We start from the raw sequence: 14,677 nt of genomic DNA on the forward strand, positions 1-14,677 counted from the left end.
CCATCGCGGGGTTTGTGTCCACAGCTACCCCGGGCTGCTGATCGTGCCACAGAGCATCCAGGACAACACCATCCAGCGGATCTCGCGCTGCTACCGCCAGAGCCGCTTCCCCGTGGTGTGCTGGAGGAACTCCCGCACCAAGGCCGTGCTCCTGCGCTCCGGGGGCCTCCACGGCAAGGGCGTCGTCGGCCTCTTCAAGTCCCAGAACGCCCCGACCCCAGGTGACCCTCCCACCCTGGCTGGAACGGGGGCTGGGGCCATGGGATCGCCCCTGGCTCCGGGCGGTGACACTTGGGGGTTGGGGCGGTGACACTCAGGGGTCCCCTGGCTCAGGGCGGTGACACTCAGGGGTCCCCTGCCTCAGGGCAGTGACACTCAGGGGTCCCCTGCCTCAGGGCAGTGACACTCAGGGGTCCCCTGCCTCAGGGTGGTGACACTCAGGGGTCCCCTGCCTCAGGGTGGTGACACTCAGGGGTCCCCTGCCTCAGGGTGGTGATGCTTTCAGGTCTCTGGCTCTGGGGTGACACTGAGCTGTCCCCTGGCTCTGGGGTGGTGACACTCAGGGGTCTTCCTGGCTTGAGGCAGTGATACCTGGGGGTCTGCGTGATCCAGGCAGTGACACTTTGGGGTCTCCAGCTCTGTGTGGTGTGTCTGGGAGTCCCCTGGCTCTGGGAGGTGACACTCAGGTGTCTCCCTAGCTTGGTGCAGTGATACCTGGGGGTGTCCCCAGCTCCGGGCGGTGACACTCGGGGGTCTCCCAGCTCTGGGTGGTTACCCTCAGAGGTCGTCTGGTTCTGGATAGTGACATCCTGGGGGTACCCAGGTGACGCTGGTGTCCCCTGCAGGCCCCTCGCAGGCGGACTCCACGAGCCTGGAGCAGGAGAAGTACCTGCAGGCCGTCATCAATTCCATGCCCCACTACTCGGACGCCGGTGGGCGCAACACCCTCAGCGGCTTCACCTCGGCTCACATGAGCAGTGCAGGTGAGGGGGGGCACAAGGGAGGGGGACAGGTGGGCTCCTGCCAGCCCTGGCTCCTGCTCTGCATCCCAAGGGATCTGCTCTCCCACATCCCAGGAGGCAGCGCCGCCTCTCCAGAGCTCCCAGCTCCAGCTGGGTCTCCCTGGCTGCGGGTGGGGATGGGCTTTGGGACATCCGGTGTCCTTGGAGCTGGGAGCACCGGGAACCCTGGGGGTTTTGGGAAGCACAGTGTCCCTGAGCTGGGAGCACTGGGAGCCAAAGCCTGTGCTGGGATCTGGGCACTTTCTGGGGGCCAGTGGGGACAGACCCTTCCCACCAGGATCTCAGCACTGTGTGTCCCCCATGCGTGGTGCTGGGGTCGGTCTGGGGACCCCTGGTAAGTCTGTGCCCAGCTGTCCCTTCCCAGCCAGACCTTCCCAGCTGTCCCATCCCAAATGTCCTTTCCCAGCTCGCCCTTCCTGCAGGGCAGAGCTCCATCCCACCCTGCCAAACTCTGGTGCCATCCATGCTGTCCCAGTGCCATCCTTGCTGTCCCAGTGCCATCCGTCCTGTCCCAGTGCCATCCTTGCTGTCCCAGTGCCACCCATGCTGTCCCAGTGCCATCCTTGCTGTCCCAGTGCCATCCTTGCTGTCCCAGTGCCATCCGTCCTGTCCCAGTGCCATCCATGCTGTCCCAGTGCCATCCATGCTGTCCCGTCACCCCACCCATCATCACTGTGGACACATCAGGGGCTGGGGGCCCTGGGAAGCCCAGGGGGGCTCCCTGATCCTGAAGGCAGAGAACTTCCCAGAGCCCCTCCGAGGCCTTTCCCCAGTGCAAAGGGATGTGTTCAGAGCGCGGGGGCTCAGCCTGGCTCTGAGGGTGGCACAGGTGACCTGGCAGGGCTGGCGCGGGGTGACCCCACCCTGTGGGTGGGCTGGGGGCCGAGCCCCCTCCTCCAGGGCTGCCCCGGGCACTGGTTTTCCGTGGCTCCAGCTGGATGGTGCTTCCTGCGCTGGCTCTGCATCCCAGGGCTCTGCTTGCTGCCGCTTCCTCCCGGCCCTGCCCGGCTCCAGCAGGGCCTCGGGAGCTGGGCAGGGCCTCGGGAGCTGACCTTCTCTTGGTGCTGCAGATTTCTCCGACAAGAGGCAGCAGCCTAAGCTGGGATCGCTCATGAAGCAGGTGATGGGAGGGAAGGACGAAGGGCCTGGGACTTTGAGCCGCGGAGGTGAGGACGGGGCGGGGGCGCTGCCTGGGGGCCTCGCCGAGACCCCCAGCCCCGGGCAGCTCTCGTAGAGTAGATGCTTCTCTGGGGGGAGCAGGTGATCCCCTGGGAGAGCAGGTGATCCCCGGGGAAGAGCAGGTGATTCCTTGGGAAGAGGAGGTGATTCCTGGGCAGAGCAGGTGATTCCTTGGGAAGAGCAGGTGATTCCTTGGGAAGAGGAGGTGCTCCCTTGAGCTGCAGCTGCAGGGAGGGAGGGAGGGCTCTCCCACAGCCCCGGTGCCATTGCCTCCATCCCATTCCCTGTCCATGACTCTGTGTCCCTTGCTGAGGTCACTTTCATCCTGTGCCCCCAGGGCTGGGTCACAGAGCCAGGGTCATCACCCTGTCCACCCCCAAGTGCGCGTCGCCGAAGGGCCGCGAGACGCCCCGAGGTACGGACGCGCCCGAGCCGGCCGGGTGTGACTGACCCCTGTGACTGACCCCCACTCACCCACTCTCTCCCTCCCTGCCCCTCACCACTAATGCCCAGTAACCCCAGTAACCCCCGAGCCCCCGCTGCTCCAGGTGTGCCACGGGCACGGTAAGTACCGGGCAGCCTCGCCAGGTTTGCTTTGGGCTCCTGGGCTCTGCGGTGCGGGGCAGCGGTGCCGGGGCGGGGCGCAGCTGGTGGCAGGGCTGTGGCACAGCGGGCAGGGCCGTGGTGCAGGTGGCAGGTCCCGGTGACGCTGGAGTGGGGTGTGACAGTGCCAGTGACGAGACACGGAGCCAACGGGGCCGGAATCCAGCGGGCAGGAATTCCTGCAGCACCCAGAGGGAGAAGGAGCCAAAGCAAACCTGGTGCCCAGCACCTCCCTGGCATGTGCCCCCCGGGCCGGGCTGCGGGGACAGCTCGGTCCCCCGGCTGGGGACAGTGGGGCTGTGCGGCCCCTGAGCCCCGGTCCCGCCCTGATCCCGCCCCGGTCCCGCAGGGAAGTGGGGCAGCATCCGGGCCAGCGGCCGCATGAGCAGCTACGCCCTGAACGTGGAGATCGGGTCCCGCCTGGCGGGGAAGGACCTGCTGGGGACACAGCACAACGGGACCCCCGCCGAGCCCTCCTTCCTGCGGCAGCACCGCGCCTCGCTCTACATCATCGGGGACAAGTCCCAGCTGAAGGTGACACAAACCCTGCACCGCCACCTTGGGGAGGGACAGAGCTGGGAAGGGGCTGGAGCCCCAGGAGCGGCCAAAGGAGCTGGGCAGGGGCTGAGCCTGGAGCAAAGGAGGCTCAGGGGGCCCTGGTGGCTCTGCACAAGTCCCTGCCAGGAGGGCACAGCCGGGGGGGTCGGGCTGTGCTCCAGGGAACAGGGACAGGAGCAGAGGGAACGGCCTCAGGCTGGGCCAGGGGAGATGAGGTTGGACAGCAGCAGGAACTTCCCCATGGAAAGGGGCTCAGGCCTTGGCACAGGCTGCCCAGGGAGCTTTGGAGTGCCCAGCCCTGCAGGGATTTCAAGGATGTGTGTGCATGTGGCACTTGGGGACAGGGTCAGTGGTGGCCTTGGCAGTGCTGGGGAACAGTTGGACTCCACGGTCTCCAAGGGCTTTTCCAGTCCAGAGAATTCCCTGGTCCTGATGGTGGCAGTGGCTCAGGCCAGCCCAGGGCAGCCCAGGCCATGCTGTCCCCCGCAGGGTGTGAAGCCGGACCCGCTGCAGCACTGGGAGGTGGTGCCCATCGAGGTGTTCGACGTGCGCCAGGTCAAGGCCAGCTTCAAGAAGCTGATGAAGGCCTGCGTGCCCGGCTGCCCCTCCAGCGACCCCAGCGTGGCCTACCTGCGCTCTCTGGAGGACTCGGAGTGGCTGTCCCAGGTCAGGCACCCACAGACAGGGCCCTCCCCTCCCCTGGGGGCTCTGAGCAAGGATGGGCTCCAGTGCCCTGTGCAGAGCAGCACTGGCACACCCTGCGGACATGCAGAGGGGTGTGAGGGACAAGGGTGGGACAATCCAGAGCTCAGCTCCATGGTGCTGGACAGAGCTGCCAGCCAAGGAATGCCAGGCAGGATCCACGGGATGCTCCAGAGGGGCTGGGACAGGGCAGTGCCAGGATGAGCCAGGGCAGCAGCCCAGGGGGCTGGTCCAGTGTGGAGCCATGGGAGGGGTCCCACTCTGGAGGGGGTGAGGGTCCCCTGTCCCTGCTGCTGCTGCCGTGTCCGAGCACAGGGTGGTGGCCCCTGTGACCCCCGAGCGTGGCCTCACTCCGGAGAAGGGGACGCTGCCCCCACACCCAGCCCAGGAACTCCCTGTGCCCTCCTCACTCCTGGCCCTGCCCTGGCAGATCCACAAGATCCTGCAGATCTCGGTGCTGGTGGTGGAGCTGCTGGACACGGGCTCGTCCGTGCTGGTCAGTCTGGAGGACGGCTGGGACATCACCACCCAGGTGAGGGCACGGCGCTGGCTGGGGTGGCCCCATGGCTGTCCCCCCACAGCCCCTGGAGCTCCCTGTCCCCGCAGGTGGTGTCCCTGGTGCAGCTCCTGTCCGACCCCTACTACCGGACGCTGGAGGGCTTCCGGCTGCTGGTGGAGAAGGAGTGGCTGTCCTTCGGCCACCGCTTCAGCCACCGCGGCGCCCAGACCCTGGCGGGGCAGAGCAGCGGCTTCGCCCCCATCTTCCTCCAGTTCCTGGACTGTGTGCACCAGGTGAGCCCTGGCACCTGGGCCACGGGACCCCCAAGGGACATGGAGGGACCCCTGAGTGCCCCCCAAGTGCCCCCAAGGCTGTGAGTGTCCGGTGGGAACCCCAGCACCCAGAGGGACCCCTCAGTGCCTACTGGAACCCCCGAGTGTGCCCTGGGCCAGGCGGGAGGGCCCAGCCCGTGAGCCTGATCCCAGCCCTCCCGGGGCTCTCCCGCAGATCCACCTGCAGTTCCCCATGGAGTTCGAGTTCAGCCAGTACTACCTGAAGTTCCTCAGCTACCACTACATTTCCAACCGCTTCCGGACATTCCTGCTCGACTCGGACTACGAGCGCATCGAGCTGGGTGAGCGCGGCGTGCGGGGCCAGGGATGGCACCTGCCCCTGCCCCCGTCACACCCGGTGTCCCCTCTGTCCCCCAGGGCTCCTGTACGAGGAGAAGGGCGAGCGGAAGGGCCAGCAGTTCTCCAAATCCATCTGGGATTACATCGACCGCCTCAACAAGAAAGCTCCCATCTTCTTCAACTACCTGTACGCACCTGAGGACGGGGAGGTGAGAGCTGGGGGCACCTGCAGGGGGGCTGGGAGCACTCTGGGATCCTCCCTGCAGGAGCAGCTGGAGCTGGGATTTGTCCCCTGGGAAGGGACCCCAGAGCCCCTGCAGTGCCAGCCCTGCCATGGCAGGGACACCTCCCACTGTCCCAGGCTGCTCCAGCCCCAGTGTCCAGCCTGGCCTGGGGCACTGCCAGGGATGCAGGGGCAGCCCCAGCTGCTCTGGCAATTCCAGCCCAGCCAGGAATTCCTCATTGCCAAGATCCCATCCCTGGCTGCCCTCTGGCACTGGGAGCCATTCCCTGGGTGCTGTCCCTGCAGGCCTTGGCCCCAGTCCCTCTGCAGCTCTCCTGGAGCCCCTTCAGGCCCTGGAATGTGCTGGAAGCTCTCCCTGGAGCCTTTCCCTCTCCAGGCTGGGCATTCCCAGCTCTCCATGTGGACACGCTGTCCCCTTGGTCTGGCCGGGAATGTCCAGCCTGGCCCCGCTGCCCTTCCTGAGCTGCCCCCACCCCTCCCGCAGGTGCTGAGGCCGTACAGCAACATCTCCAACCTGAAGGTGTGGGATTATTACACGGAGGAGACGCTGTCCGAGGGCCCCCCGTATGACTGGGAGCTGGCGCAGGGGCAGCCGGAGCCGGCGGAGGAGCCGGATCGCCAGGACACGGCGGCCCCGCAGAGCAAGCGCCGCATCATCTGGCCCTGCTACGACAACCGCAGCCGCGTGGAGCCCGACGCCATCTCCAAACTGCTCGAGGTGGGCACCCTGCCCCGGGGATGGCACCCGGCAGAGCCCTGGCACAGGGACGGCGGCCCCAGGGGGTTTGTCCCCTCCGGGGCTGATGCTGGAATCCCCCCCACAGGAGTTGCAAAACCTGGAGATGGAGCTGGGGCAGGTCCCGGAGCGCTGGAAGGACACGTGGGACAAGGTGAAAGCGTCCCAGCGCACGGAGGGGCGGCAGGAGGGCAACAGGGTAGGTGACAGGGGGGGACAGGGCTGTGCCAGGCACTGTCACAGGATGTGACAGGGTGTGACAGTGTGTGGGCATAGCTGTGGCAAGGGCTGTGATGGGGCTGTGATGGTGTGACAGTGGCTGTGACAGGACTGTGACAGAGGTGTGACAGGGCGTGGCAGGCTGGTGCTGCTTCTGGGTGCTGCTGCTGCTGGTTCTGGTGGTTGTGGTGATGGTTCTGCTGCTGCTGCTGCTGCTGCTGGAGCTCAGCCCCAGCCCCCCTCACGCTGTCCCTGTCCCGCAGACCCCCAGCTCCCTGCTGATGTCATCGGGGCTGTCCCACCACCGGCGCTCGCTGGGCGTGTACCTGCAGGAGAGTGGGGTGGGCTCCACGCTCAACCTCAGCCTGGACAGCGACACCAGCAGCACCTCCACCCCATCCAGCGGGAAGCCAGGCGGCCGCCGCAGCACCTCCACCCTCTACAGCCAGTTCCAGATGTCCGAGAGCGAGAACAGGCAGGCGGGGCTGGGAATGGGCTGGCAATGGTGACGGCAGGAGGAGGATCCCTCCCGGGGGGCAGGATATGGGTCCCAGTGGGCTTCCATCCCTGACCCCGCTGTTCCGGCCCCTTCCTGCCCTGCAGATCCTATGAGGGGTCTCTGTACAAGAAAGGCGCCTTCATGAAACCCTGGAAGTCTCGGTGGTTTGTGCTGGATAAAACCAAACATCAGGTACTGGGTGGGCCCCGGGGTCTGTCCCATCCCATCCCATCCCATCCCATCCCATCCCATCCCATCCCATCCCATCCCATCCCATCCCATCCCATCCCATCCCATCCCATCCCTGCCCTGAGCGTGGCTCTCCTGCAGCTGCGGTACTACGACAGCCGGATGGACACGGAGTGCAAGGGCGTCATTGACCTGGCCGAGGTGGAGTCCATCACCCCAGGGACCCCCACCATGGGGGCCCCCAAGACGGTGGATGAGAAAGCTTTCTTCGACGTGAGTGTCCCCAGGGGCTGGTGCTGGGCAGCTCCGGTCGCTCTGGGCTCCGGCCGCGGCCCCGGAGCTGTCCCTGCTGCAGCCCTCAGCCCCTCCTCTCTCTGCCCGCAGCTGAAGACGACGAAAAGAGTTTACAATTTCTGCGCCCAGGACGTGCAGCTGGCCCAGCAGTGGATCGACCGCATCCAGAGCTGCCTGTCGGACGCGTGAGCCCGGCTCAGCGGAGCCGCAATTCCAGGCACGGCTGCCGGGCCCGCAGCGGGAGCAGAGGCAGCGCCAGGCTCCAGGCCGAGCCCGGGACTGAGGGAGAGGAGGAGCGGCCCTTCCTCCCAGCCGCCGGGCAGGACGGGCGTGTCCGGGGAGGGGTGGCACAGGGAGGGATTCCTCGCGTTGAAGCGGGCGGGGGCCCCGTCCCGCCCCCGGCCCCGTCTGAGCCGTGTCGTGACCCCGTGTCCTCCGTGTGCCCCAGCCCCGCTCCAGCTCCCTGGGCAGGGGGTCCTGCGCCCCACACCCCCACCCCACACTGCTGGGGGAGGCAGAGCTGCCCCCTCGTCCTGCCCCTCGTCCTGCCCCCCTGCACGTCTGCCAGAGCCCCCGGAACCTGCCCTGCCCCTCTCGGCCCGGGAGCGAGTCCTGGGCTCCGCTCCCGTCCTGCTGGAGCTGGGACCTGCAGCTCAGGGGATGGCAGAGGGGACAGAGCCCTGCAGCTCAGGGGATGGCACAGGGGACAGCATGGAGCACCGGGACCATCCCGTGTCCTGTCCCACCCTGGAGCTGCTCCCAGCTGTGCACAGGAATGGGAATGTTGAGATGCTGCAGGTGCTGGCTCTGTGTCCCTGGGAGGGGACGTGGCTGTGGCCACTCTGCTCCCAGTGGGCAGGAGGCTCCTCGGGCTGTGGCCAGGGGGTCCCTGTCCTGGCTGGGACAGTCTCTACCTCCAGGTGGCTGTCCCGGGGGGCACATTCCCTGCGGGAGATGCCAAATGCTGCGGCCTCCTGGGTGCCCCTCTGTCCCCTCCCGGGGCGTGGGGACCAAACCAGCCCCGGGATGAGGGTCCCCTCTGGCTGAAGGCACACGGGGCTGCGACAGGGCTGGGGCAGTGGCCCTGCGAGTGCCACCTGGTCTCTGCAGGGTCTCCTTTGCACAGGTCACACACCCCCCCCCCCCCCCAGGGCTCTCCTGCCTCCAGCGCCCCACGGGTGCCCCCTTTGTGCTCTGCCTGTGCCCAGCCCGGGGGGACCCAGGGGAGCAGCTCCTGTCCCGCTGTCCCTGTCCCAGCCCCGCTGTCCCTGTCCCAGCTGCTGCTGCCCCTCAGTGCCGGGGGTGGCTCTCGGTACCGCACTGGCTCCTGCAGCCCCCCCGCCCCTGCACTGGTGTGAACTGGGGGTTCGGCGTGGGGGGACCCCAGAGGGCACCATGAGGTCACTGCGGCCCCGCTGCTGCCCGGGACCCCTCAGCACCCCCAGGACTGACCCCCCCAGCTCCGCCAGCCCCTCCACCCGTCTCGTTTTTAAAGTCCAGCGTTTTATTTCAGTGCAGAGCTCTTTGTACAGTCGCCCCGTTCCTCTGTACCATCCTGGCTGTGCAGGTGTAACACGGAGGTTTTGTAACTTACCCGAGCAGTTGTAGATTATTGAAGTTTCTGTACATTGTGTCAAACATGCAGAGTCCTTGTATTGTATTTGTGCCTAGAGGAAAAGGTTATTCTATAAAGAGAAAACTAACGGAATTTAATAAAAAAATTAATATGAGAGATGCTCCTTTTGCCTTGCTGAGCACAGGGAAACAGGGCAGAGCCTCGGGCCAGCACAGGACAGGCTCAGCTCCTGTGTGACAGGGCAGAGCTCCAGGGGGGATCCTGGCACAGGAACCTTTGTTCCACGCTGGATCCGCTCTGTGCCACCCGCTCCTGCTCGGCTGCCACCATTCCAACCCGACGGGAGCAGAGGGAACGGCCTCAGGCTGGGCCAGGGCAGCCTCAGGGGGGAATCAGCAGGAATTTCCCCATGGAAAGGGGCTCAGGCCTTGGCTGGGCCCATCCCTGGAGGTGTCCCAGGAATTCCAGGAGGTGGCACTCAGGGCTCTGGGCTGGAAACAAGGTGCAAGTCGGGCACAGCTGGGACTGGGAGGGCTTTTCCAGCCTCGGGGATTCCATGATTCCATCAGGAGTCCAGCCCCACTCCTGGCCCCGACCATCCCAGAGCCCCCTCGAGACCCTTGGTGTGTCCTGCAGGATGGAGGAACCCAGCACTGGCACGTGAATTTTGAGCTTTTATTGATAGTTGGAATTTACAGCCTAAAACTGACAACATAGAGAGATGCAGACTTTTTTTCCTTTTTCTTTTTTTTTTTTTTTTTTTTCTTTTTTGGTCACTTTTTTACAAAAAAAAAAAAAAAAAAAAAAAACAAAAAACCAAACCAAAAACCAAAATAACCAAAAAAGCCACCAGCATCAGATTTACAATATAAAAGTTTTGACAGTAGAGAGACTAAAGTACATCTGGAATTACTCAGAAAAATAAACAGGGAAAAGGCAGTAATTTCAAATTTGTCCCTCATATTTACACATAATACACAGACATTGCTTACAAAGACCCGGATCCCAGTTTAAGGGCAGTTGGCATCGTGAGAAGGCTCCCCTGGCATCGCCCTCGGGCCCCGGCGCCGGGCCGGGAGCGGATCCCGGGATCTCCCCGCGGCCCCTCCGTGGTTTTATTGCTTTGCGGGGCCGGTGGTTGTGGAGAAAGGCATCGAATCCGCCCCGCCCGCTGCTCCCGCCGGGACACCCCACCCCTCGGGAACTCCCTCGGGAACGGGGCATGTCCCCGGTGCCAGCGCAGCTTTTCAGGGAGACTCAGCTCGGGACACCACGGCAGGATTAGGGAAGAGCGGGAAGAGGAGGAGGAGCGGAGCGACGCTGAAATTCCGGGCTCGGCCTGGGGACCCTCCTGCAACCTTCCCAAATCCATGAATCCCCATCCCCGCGGCAGCAGCGCCTCCCCCTGCCGGGGCTGTTGGATTTATGGGATCTCCTGTGCTCAGGGAAGGCTCCAGCTCCCATCCCACAGCCTGGAATCAGCTCTGCTTCGGCCGCGACATGGAGATGGCAGAGGTGCCATTCCCAAGGCCTTTTCCCAAAATGAGCCAAGGCAAGGAGCCAGGCACGGCCTGGGATGGGCACGGAGCCCCCGGGATGGGCACGGAGCCCCCGGGATGGGCACAGATCAGAATCTGCTCCCTCAGGAGATGCCTGGATGTCCCTGCCAGCCCCAGGCACTGCTGCGGTCGCAGAAGCTCCTGCTCTCCTGGAGATCGGAATTATTCCCACCAAACAGCCTGGCTTGGGTCACCTTGAGATCAGTCTGGGGTCCTGGGGCCGGAGGCGGCACCGGCGTCTCCCGGGGGATGAGTCCATGGTTTGTGCTAACAGTCACAGAGCCGAACGTTCCCGGCAGGCCCCTGCAAGGGAAAGCCCTGGGAAAGCCCTGGAAAAGCGGCTCCAGAGGCTCCCACTCAACAGCAAACATGGAATGCTCCGAGTGCGGATGGACGGAGGAGGCCGGGCGGGAAAGCAGAGCCAAGGAGGGATTTGCTGGAGCCAATTCACCAGGGAAAACCACCGGGAACCCCTGGGGACTGGGATGAGCCAGCTGGGATCACCCCCGTGGCCGTGCAGATCCCGGGACTTGGGAGGGATAAAGGAAAGGTTTGGAAAATGTCACACCAAGGAGAATGCCTGGAAAACTCCACATTTCCACCCAAATTCCCCTCAACTGCCGCTGCAGCCGGGTCAGACATGGAAGGCAAAGACAGAAACGAGGAAAAGGGAAAATCCATGACCTCCAAGAGCGCCAGGGACACCCTGGGACAGCTCCAGCCTGGAACAGCCTCTCCCACATGGAGAAAATGGAACAGGGATAAAATTAAGGGAAGGAGTTGCTCCATTCTCAGCCCTGGGACCCCTGGAATTCCCAGCCCTGCCCAGCACCCAGGACTGGGACTGGGACTGGGATTGGGATTGGATTGAGTTGTACGGACGCCGGAGCCACTGGGAAGGTGCAAATCTCCTGCTCCAGGAGATCCCAGCAAAGCCAAAAGCTCTGGGAAAAATGGGATTCGGGTGAGTTTAGAAATCTCTGCAATAGATTTTTATAAATATTCCCTATTTACAGCAAACACTGGGAATGGGAGCGTGGGGAGGGAAGGAGGAGCCAGGGACACGCTCAGAGCAGCTCCTGCTGCCACTGCCAGGATGCTCCTGCCTGTCCCCAGTGTCCCCTCTGCCCTCATTCCATGGATCCATCCCCTCTGGAATGTTCCTGCCTGTCCCCAAGGCTGGGGGAGAAACCAACCACCTCCTTCCCTGAAATCCCGAGGATTTAAGGTCTCTCCTCATCAGTTTCATGGTCCAACCCTCGAGTCACAGCCTCAGCCAAACAGGAAACCCACAGGAAAGGTTCTGGCTCCCTTGGGAACGGGGGTGGAGGGTCAGGTCCTGCTCCTAAATCCGCCATGAATCCAGGGCGTCCGACTGCTCTGGCCCCGCAGCAGCTCCTTTGATCCCAAACAGGAAAAGGGGGATCCCAGCCAGGGAAACCCCAACCCACCCCAGGGAATTCCTAATTCCAGCCCCTCCCTCTGTGCCCAGGTCCAGGTTTAAGGTTGGATCCCAGCACTGGCCCCTCCACTCGGGAGATCGGAGCATCCCTGGTGTTTGCCACCATCGGCTGCCAGGGGACACAAGGACAATTTTAAGAGGGGAAAGCTCACCAGGGAATTCTCTGGGACTGTCTGGCAGAAAATCCCTTTCCATTCCACAAACCCCAGACCCAGCAGGGGAATGTTTATATTCCAAGGGGGGGAATATTTACAGGTCCAGGAAGTTTTCATTTAAATTCCATTAAATAATAAAATATTTGGGATTAAACACTAATTCCATTCCATCAGAAAATCAGGAGTAATCCTTTCTTTCTGGTGCTTTTAGCCCCGTTTCTGTCCTACTCGGAGACAGCTCTGACGCCCAGGCTGGAGTCTGGGATCCCTGTGGGGCAGACAGGAAATGGACACAGAATTCCCGTTCCCTGCCCCACAGCCCCACTCCCACGGGATCCCCATTATCCCCTGGGAAGGGATCAACTTCTCCCTGCACGGCCCCACAGGGAACCCCGGGAGCTGAGCGTTCCCAAAGCACCTTTTCCTTCTGTTCCTGGAATTCTGACAGGGCCCATTCCCAAACAGCATCCTCACATCCCAAACCCAGCGCAAGTGCAGGGAAGGTTCCCGTGACCAAATCCCATCTGGCTCTGCCCGGAGCTCGTGGGGACACTGGGATAGGTGAACTGGGACACTGGGATGAGTGAAATGGGATGGATGAACTGGGATACTGGCATGGGTGAACTGGGATACTGGGATGGGCTAACTGGGACACTGGGATGAACTGGGATACTGGGATGGGTGAACTGGGACACTGGGATGGGTGAACTGGGACACTGAGGGTGGATGAACTGGGACACTGGGATGGGTGAACTGGGATACTGGGATGGGCTAATTGGGATACAGGGATGAACTGGGATACTGGGATGCACTAAGTGGGATAAGGAGCTGTGAGGTGTAGCGGGAAGAGCACAGGGAACAGAAATCCATTGTTGGAATTGGGATGGATTTAAGGCACTCGCAACAGTGGGAATTGGGAATGACTGTTATCCAAGGGCTCGAGCACAGGACATTCTCCTCCTGTGAACTGGGCTGGAACAGCACTGGATCCAAGCTGGAATGGGAAGAGGTGGCTCCTTCCAGACTAAATCCAAGGCTTTGGATTGCTTTGGAACCACCAGCGTGGTCAGTGCCTGCCCTGGAACAGCTCCTGGATCCAAGGGGCCTCAGAGCTGGAAGTGTCTGAGGGAGCAGAACCATTTTTGGGAAAGCTGCAGCAGGTCTGGAGGGAGGGGAGGAACAGGGATGGGAATTACAGGGATGTGATGAATACACAGCAATTAACTGCAAATTAACAGGATCCAAGGAAAGGGAAGGGAAGGGAAGGGAAGGGAAGGGAAGGGAAGGGAAGGGAAGGGAAGGGAAGGGAAGGGAAGGGAAGGGAAGGGAAGGGAAGGGAAGGGAAGGGGATTTTCCCCATTTTTCCAGATTGTGCCTTGGCCAATCAGACACAGATTGGAGTTTGAACATTCCTGGGACCACAGAGAGGAGCAGGGAAAGAGCTGAAGTGTCCATGCAAAGTCACTGCCAGGAGTGGGAACAGGGAGCTGAGGAGCAGGGAATGGCTGCAGGGAACAGGGATTAACTGCAAGGATCAGGGAATGCACGAGGGCCAGGGAACAGCTGCAAGGACCATGGAACAGATGTGAGGATCAGGAACTGCAAGGAACAAAGGATGACTCCAAGGACCAGAGACAACTCCAGGGAGTCAGGAATTCACAGGAGGACATGGAAGGCACACAAGGACCACAGAACAAGGGAACTCCAGGCCCAGCTCCGGGCTCTGGAGCGGAGCAGCCAAAATTCCCTGTCACAATCCCAGCACCCCAGGGGCCACTCGAGGTTCTCCAGCAGCAGTCTGGGAAAGAGGAGAATGGGAGAAGCATTTCCATGGAGAGAAGAACGTTTGCTGTGCCTGTGGATCCTCACGCTTGGATCCATGAGATCTGGCCAAGGGGATTCTCTGGCAGCGCCCTCACTGCAAAAGCACCAAACCCACCCCCCGCAGGGGAATCCCTACAGCATTCCCAGAATTCCTACAGAGTTCTGCAAAACTACCTCTGAGCATCAAAATTACAGGAGAAAGGATTTATCCCTCGTTTCCATCTGTCCAAGGAATCCGAGGGAATCAAAAATAGAAGGGAAGGCTCCGCCCTCCAGAAAAGCCCCGAATTCAGGGAGAGAGGAAAATCCCTCTCTTCCCATCAGCATCAAATACAAAAATACAGTTTCCATGGGAATATCCCACTGCTGGGAGAGGTGATGAGGACCACCACGGAATACCAGGAATTCTGTACAAATCCAGGTGGGAGCTGGGACACCACAAAGCCCTTCCTGGATGAGGTAAGAGAGGTTCAGGTGAGCAAAGCCACCGGGGAGGAGCCAAATTGTTCCACTTGTCCCAAAGTTCAGCCCTAAACACACTTGGAAAACTCCTGGGTTTGCTGGAACTTCCCACCACAGAGGGAAAAACCAGATGAAAAATCCCATTCTCAGCCCAAGCCCAACAGCATTCCTGATGAAGTCAGAAACGTTATCCAGGACGAAACCAACGGGAACTGATCCAAGCCATCTTCCAAAGGATCTCAGACCTTCACTGACGGAACGCT

At 62.2% G+C, this 14,677-nt stretch overlaps 1 protein-coding gene across 4 annotated transcripts in view; it reads left to right on the forward strand.

Annotated features, from left to right (window-relative positions):
• Positions 1-9,106, forward strand: part of SBF1 (SET binding factor 1) — a 64,342-nt gene extending 55,236 nt beyond the window's left edge. For 2 of the 4 annotated variants that reach the window (XM_066551096.1, XM_066551097.1), the window contains 16 exons: positions 25-221; positions 846-983; positions 2,093-2,188; positions 2,539-2,616; positions 3,154-3,338; positions 3,852-4,028; positions 4,495-4,596; positions 4,671-4,856; positions 5,071-5,197; positions 5,274-5,404; positions 5,924-6,157; positions 6,264-6,374; positions 6,658-6,869; positions 6,998-7,085; positions 7,224-7,355; positions 7,467-9,106. In XM_066551096.1, coding sequence (XP_066407193.1) covers positions 25-221; positions 846-983; positions 2,093-2,188; positions 2,539-2,616; positions 3,154-3,338; positions 3,852-4,028; positions 4,495-4,596; positions 4,671-4,856; positions 5,071-5,197; positions 5,274-5,404; positions 5,924-6,157; positions 6,264-6,374; positions 6,658-6,869; positions 6,998-7,085; positions 7,224-7,355; positions 7,467-7,565 — 2,293 coding nt within the window. In that variant the 3' untranslated portion in view covers positions 7,566-9,106. The remainder of the gene's footprint in view (positions 1-24; positions 222-845; positions 984-2,092; positions 2,189-2,538; positions 2,617-3,153; positions 3,339-3,851; positions 4,029-4,494; positions 4,597-4,670; positions 4,857-5,070; positions 5,198-5,273; positions 5,405-5,923; positions 6,158-6,263; positions 6,375-6,657; positions 6,870-6,997; positions 7,086-7,223; positions 7,356-7,466) is intronic. The other 2 variants (XM_066551098.1, XM_066551099.1) reach the window with 1 other exon arrangement.
• The last annotated feature ends 5,571 nt before the right edge of the window (positions 9,107-14,677 follow it).

Source organism: Molothrus aeneus, chromosome 5, assembly GCF_037042795.1.
Source record: "Molothrus aeneus isolate 106 chromosome 5, BPBGC_Maene_1.0, whole genome shotgun sequence".
In the NCBI taxonomy this organism is placed as follows: domain Eukaryota; kingdom Metazoa; phylum Chordata; class Aves; order Passeriformes; family Icteridae; genus Molothrus; species Molothrus aeneus.